At 42.1% G+C, this 6,806-nt stretch overlaps 1 protein-coding gene across 1 annotated transcript; it reads right to left on the reverse strand.

Annotated features, from left to right (window-relative positions):
- Positions 1 to 2,842: 2,842 nt before the first annotated feature.
- Positions 2,843 to 5,672, reverse strand: FIGN (fidgetin). Its single transcript, XM_012655835.1, has 2 exons — positions 5,658 to 5,672; positions 2,843 to 5,135 (listed from the first exon to the last, which is right to left on the reverse strand). Exon 2 carries the CDS (start codon positions 5,125 to 5,127, stop codon positions 2,881 to 2,883), a length of 2,247 nt encoding a protein of 748 aa, XP_012511289.1. The 5' UTR covers positions 5,128 to 5,135; positions 5,658 to 5,672; the 3' UTR covers positions 2,843 to 2,880.
- Between the last annotated feature and the right edge of the window lie 1,134 nt (positions 5,673 to 6,806).

Raw genomic sequence — 6,806 nt, forward strand, 5'->3', positions numbered from 1 at the left:
TTATTGGGCTAGTCTATAGAGGAGCTCATAATGCCGCCATGCAGAATCAAAGACTCACAGGAGACCACTGTCTACTCAAAGGTCACCCTTATCTCCTCTAATAGATCTTCATTTCTTCAACATGCCCAATTTCCTAAGAGATCAAATCTTGGATTTTGTGAGGCTAAATGAAAATCACACACGTCTTCAGCTTCTGCCTAAATACATAGATTTTTGACCACTCATATCTCAAACTCATTTTTAAGTCACTCATAGCTCTAATTTTTAAGTCATTTAAAGCTAAAAGCCAAGTTGTATGACTTCAATTTATTTTCAGTTTTATAAATGAGTGTAAAACACAATAGTGCAGTCATATATTTGGCATTAAGTCTTACCAGCCACAAAAAAAAAATGTGGGTCAATATTGGATTTTCCAAAGTTGTCTAAATAAGACTGGGTTTGTCAAAACTTGCCAGATGCTTTCAAGTGAACACAGCATGGTGGCGGATATGAAATGTAATATCTAAAAGACAGAAAATAGGTCAGCACTGTGCAAAAGTAAACTTGTCAGTGAGATCAATATGAACTTACAAGTTAATGTGGATATTAGAATTTCCTTACAACAAGGGAGGCGCAGGGTAGACCCAGAACGTGATTGTAGCATTTATTATTCACTTGTGAAAAGCAGAGGACGTACTTAAGTATTATTTTTTGTATCCTTAATGAAAGGCACTGCTTTTTAATACATAATATTTATATTTAAGCACAGTTTTAATTGATAGAATATCATAGTAAATTAAATTCTGGTTCATTTGCTCAGTTTTTAGCAACATGAAAAATAAAAACGGGGACTAACGATCAAGCATGATAAAATTTCAGAAATATGAAATCCTCATTAGCTTTCTCTATGTTAAGTGTTTCAGAAAATTGGACATCATGGATGAGATCGGTAAAAATTTTTGAAGGAAAAAAATAACAGAAAGACCTTTCTTGGGGCTTCTCATTGCATTTATTTAAATTTTTAAAAAATGTACATCACTTATTGAATACATAAAATGCCAGTGCTTTGCAACAGTTTCGTTACTGCATCTCTAAACTAAAAAGGAAGAGGGGGAAAAAACCAGGAAAAATACATTCAAAAAGCCAGGCTGTCTGCTTATGCATGGGCAGTGGCTTTGGAAAGCTACAGCCTGCACTGTGACTCTTCAGAGGCATTGCCAAACATCAGCCAGCTTTCAATGAAAAGTTGCACATAAAGCATTAAAGGATACAAAGAACAACTTGCCGGGGAGCAGGAAAGGAACGAGAAATTAAGAAAAATGCCACATATGCCATGAGGGGGGTGGTAGACTGAGCCGGAACTAAGCATAAAGACCGATGTTCATGGAAACTAGATTTATGGGGAAAGATGGAAGAAAACAAAGTAGTATGTTTGGCAAGCTATATTGCAGCGTGTGTGTCCACTTCCAATTTTCTACTTTACTCTCCAAGAGAAATGTAACAAAACTGAGGTAGAAATAAACAGGGGGAGCACTACAGCCCAGATTTCAAAATGAGAAGCAAAATTGCACTGACAAGGATGGAGTCAAAAAGAAGGGGAGATGAAGTGAAGGTTCTTTGTGGACATATATATATATATGTTGGTTGGTTTGTTTTTATTTGTGTTTGTTGTTTTGGTTGCTATCCTCTGCATTCTATCAAACAGCACGGCAAGCCTGTAAGCTAGATTAGTGAATAGAATGACACCATTCCCAGCAGTTTCAAGAGATAACTTGCAAACTACCACCACCACCAACCACCACCTATGCAGTAAAAGGCAGTCATAGTCTTTAGGTACTGTGACTTTCAGGGTCCTAAACAGGTCTTGTGGCTGACTGTTCTAGACACTAACACAAACTGAATAAGTAGCTTTCGATTAACCAGTGTACCTTTTAAGAACATTTTCACTTAATTATCAAGGAGCAATGCACTAAGAACTCTTGCAGTTATTGACATAAAGAATTATTCCGCTCTGGTTAATTCCCCATATTTAGTAAAAGAACTTTTTTTTTTAAATCCTTCCATTTCTACTTTAAATTGTAAATATTCAGTTGTATCACACTTCAATATTTTTTCTGGATACATTCAAAGTAATTTTCCTTGCTATTTTCCAATTGTTGAGGTAAACATACATTTTAATATAAAGTAACATTGAAGCCTATCCTATTACTCTCAGCAGTACATAGTGCTTTCAACACATTCCTTTGAGGTACTGTACAAATCACAATCACTTTCCTGAGTTTTTGCAGACAAGAACATTAAAAGAAATGAACTGCAGAAATTAAGGTCCAGATTACCGTTACCCTGTTTTACCTGTTCTTAGCTTAATACTGCAGAACAGACAGGATTGAGGAATACTGTTGCTCTTAAAATGGCAAAAATCTGGTTTTCTGTCATAACACAACCGTTCATCTCTTTAGTCCAATAATGTTTGAAGTTAAAGCTCTTTATATTAGCACATGCCACCAATGTAATTGTGAGGCAAACAAAAAATAAAGCACCACTCCAGGCACTTGACAGCAACTAAATCTCGAGAACAGCAGAATGGAATCAACACACGAGGTTCATGTCCTTCTGAAATCAACACACTTGCACCTTGCTCCTTGGTGAGTGTTGTCTAGCTTGAACCGAACTGAGCATCCACGTATGCTTTCTGTCATCTGGGGCTTTCAAATCAGAAGCTCTCATTTGATGCACTTCTCCTCCAAATCTACCCTGACTCTAAAGATGCAACTTTAATCGGCGTCTTCCCCAGTACCCTTTGCAATTTAAACACTACTGGGAAGGGGCTCTATTCCCTATGTAGCAGGTTTTATGTGTGTGTGCCAACATTCGTTACATTTTTTTTTCCTAAAGAAGTTATCACTGACTGCAACCAAACATTTTGTTCCATTCGACATACATATCAAGCTCTTTTTGAGATATGCTAGGCTGAATCTTGCAGAAAGCATTTTCAAAGTCTTGATATGTAACGGGCCGCAACTGGCTGGGCATAATGGCTGAAAGGTCTGTGGCTGGCATGGCATGGAGGGGGCCCACTGCTGCTTCCTGACACAAATGAGCCACGTCGAGTCCAGAAAAGCCTTCTGTGCGCTGGACGAGCAGTGCAAACTCCTTGTCATTGAGACAGTAATTGTGCTGTGAGAGCAGTTGTACTATTATCTGGTGCCTCGCTGTGCTGTCGGGAAGTGGGATTAAAAGTCGTTTCATGAAGTACCTCCGAAGAGATTCATCTATTTCTTCTGGTTTACTGGTGGCACAAATTACTACGATTTGGTCCTCAGCCGAAGTTAGTACAGTGTCCAGCTGCATCAGAAATTCGGTTCTCATCCGACTGACTGGACTGTGCTCCTCGCTCACTTGAGAGGAGAGAAGCATATCAATGTCACTAACGAAAATCACTGAGGGCTGGCGACACCTGGCCACAAGAAAAGAGGCATGGATGATTTTCTCTGCTTCTCCTAACCACTTGGCGACCAGTCCAGAACTGGCAATTTTGAAAAATGTGGCCCCCAGCTGACTAGCTATGCATCGGCCCAATAATGTTTTGCCTGTTCCCCGAGGTCCAAATAAAAGGATGCTTCGAGGTAAGGCCGTCAGTCCACTGAATGCATCTGACCTCAGCACTGGCCATAAAACCTCCTCTTTAATGACAGCCTTCACCAGGTCGAGACCAGCAATGTCATTCCAGTCCACTGGAGGTCCTTGGGTGATAATCTCATTGGTTACCAGGTCAATGAGGTGCGTGTCAGTATTCTTCAGTTGCTCGTCCACAGAGTGGTTGGATGAGGTAGCTGCACGGAGTCCAGGGCCTTGCATTGGGTGAGAGAGGAGCTGCCTGTGCTCGTCCCCATGCTCACTCATTACTGGCGACGTGTACTTCCCAAAGGATTCACTGGATCTTGATCCCAATGAATTTTTAGCAGTACTGTAGGAAGGAGGGGTCAGAGCCCGACTGGACTGGCTGCTGAATTTCCTTTGCTGTTCAGAGGACATTAGCTGCTTTGTTGGCTTAAATGCTAAGGATGATGTTTCAGCACTTCTGTCAAAGCCATTCCCCCGATTTGTGTTTGAAATGCTGTTGTCGGGCATTCTGTACATAGGACTCTGTGTAGATCTCTGTTGGCCATAGCTGTAATTTCCATAACTGGAGTCCATATCTCCTTGCCCTGCCATATAGAAAGCTTTCCTTTTGAGAGAACTTGCCGAGCTGTTTGTCAGAGCCGATGGTGCAATAGGCGTCAAACCATGGCCCTGGTAGGTGTAGCCAGGAACAGTAGTGGGGGGCAGGGGGGTGGGAGCAGGAATTCCTGAAGGCAGGTATGCTGAAGGAGGAGGGGGTGCACCTCCAGGGCTGTATCCAGACCCCACAGCAGTCTGAGGAGGATAGCTAGCGGAGGGATAGCTGTAACTGGAGAGGTTAGAAGTCCCATTGTAGCCTGGGACCAGGGCTGGTGGCGGGGGAGGTGGCGGTGGCGGCTGCAGGAGCCCAGAGCTATGCAAAGGAGATGGATGAGGTGAAGGAAGTGCAGGTGCTGGCTGGCTGCTGTAAGTAGAATGCAAATACGATCCGTTGTATCCCGGGGCATATTCCTGAGATGGGAGCCCTGCGTGAAGACTCGGTACACTGTGGCTTCCACAGGTGCTACTTGAATAGCTAGGTTCTGTCAGGTTGCTGGCTACCCCAGGAGAGCTCCCTATACTTGCAGAGACATCTGCTGGAGGGAGGGCTGAACTGACTCCAGCTTTGCTGGCAGTGATAACATCGGGAACACAGTTCATGGGATAAACAGCTTCTGAATTCAAGGAAGGCTGCCAGGGTTCACTTTCATTTTTCCGCCCGTTCACTAGTCCTGATGGTGCATCTGAATAGTTGCTGAGTACGGGTCGGTCCACGGGACCTTCCAAAATGCCAGAATACTTCTCTGCATATTTTTTTAGTAGGTTGGATGCAGTCAGAGCAGATATGTCATCATTCGCCCAGGCGTACTGATAGGTGCGCTGCAAATGACCTCGGTAGGCTTCGACTTTGTGGGCAGGAGACCGAGTGGTTGAGGTGATATCAAAGTGCTGTTCTGGCCACTGGGCATGCTCCGGCGTCCACTGCATCTTCAAGCCTAAGAATTTGGGGGGAAAAAAGTTAATTTACTTAGATATTCATCAGAACTCTTAAAGCTTTTTCCCCCAACTTCTTTTGTTACTTATTATTTTCCATTAAATGCTATGCTCATTATAGAGGATTTCCACCTATGATAGGTACTCTTTAAAATGGACTAAATTTCAGCCCTGTATAAAGAATAAACTGAATTTAAAAAAAAGCTCTGTAGAAGACCTAAATTTTTTTGCATTTTTAAGTCACAAGCAAATCTATTTTTGTGAAGCCCATCAAGTTACTTGCTATAGCTATACGCACACTCATACACACAAACACATATATATGTACACACACATCCCTGTCAAATGAGAATTCAATCACAGGTTCTTACGATAAAATATGCATACATATTTTAAATATCTTGCACGTGACAGTATTAACATGTACAATATCTAGCTATTCTGTCTGTTCACATCACAGTTTCTGTTTTTTATTTTAACCAATATAAAAATGAGACACAGCTGACAGATCACATCTAGGATACCTCTCTTATTTGGTACTGAACACCTAGTTAGCACAGTATAATGCTCCCTGCGCAGAACAATATGACACAGACATAGCAGGTCATTCCATAATCCAACTCTCATCTAAAGTGGTCCACGACAGTTTCAAATCTGCTTCGTGGAGTGCAGCAAAGCAATCTCCCAGGCAGCGCTCCATCGCTTTCATCGCACAAAGCCTACAACTCGGTATGAATTACAACTGGCTCCTTTCTGTTGTTGAGTCTCTGAAAAAAAAAACAAGCATCACTTGTCTGTCGGTCTTCTAGCGTCCTCCCTCCTTCTCTTATAATCCCCTCCTCCCCTTATAGCCTCCAAGGTACTAAGAGGGTAGAATGTGTGTGTGTGTGTGTGTGTGTGTGTGTGTGTGTGTGTGTGTGTATCCCTCATATATATTCTCATATATGTATGTATAAAGGGCGGGGGAAACAGAGAGAGAGAGAAAGGAAACCAAGGGGAAAGGGAAGATAAGAATGGAGAGAAAATCTGGATTCTAACTCTTTATATTTCTATAGGAAGTCATGTGGGGCATAAACTGGAGGAGTATAACTAGAAATAAGATCACATGGGTAATTCTATCATCTGCTAAGTTATTAAGTGAAGCCAAGTTGACTATGCAGCAAGCTGTAAAATGAATATTTTCACGTTTAAGAAAAAAATACTAAACAGAATCAGAGAATCATTTGAATTTTAAATTTTAAAGAGACCTTAGAAATTACCTTATTTCACAGATTAGGAAACCAGGGCCCAAGGAGATTTATAATGCACCCCGGAGGTCTCACATGTGGTTAGTTACAGAAGAGGACCGGAACCCCGTTCTCCTTTTTCCCAGTGCTGGCGCATCCTACTCTAATCTCAGCTTGGTTCGAACACTTCCTATTCTGGTACAGCTATATTAAGCTGGCCGCCTTAATCTCTTTTGTATTACCCAAAGTGAATTTTGCAAACTGTCTTGTGCCCTCTGGCAGAGATGCCTTGATGAGGAGGAGGCCTGGTCTACAGGAAGCATCTGTGGCACGAGCTCCCTCCGGAATTACCACAATCTATTTTGACAGCTTCTACCCCCTTCTCTGCTCCTCCCCCAAACCCTTTGGCTCTTCCTTGCCTGACTCTGGCTTCTGACATGGCTAGCT

Source organism: Propithecus coquereli, unplaced genomic scaffold (assembly GCF_000956105.1).
Source record: "Propithecus coquereli isolate 6110/MARCELLA unplaced genomic scaffold, Pcoq_1.0 Scaffold49, whole genome shotgun sequence".
NCBI classification, from domain to species: Eukaryota; Metazoa; Chordata; class Mammalia; order Primates; family Indriidae; genus Propithecus; species Propithecus coquereli.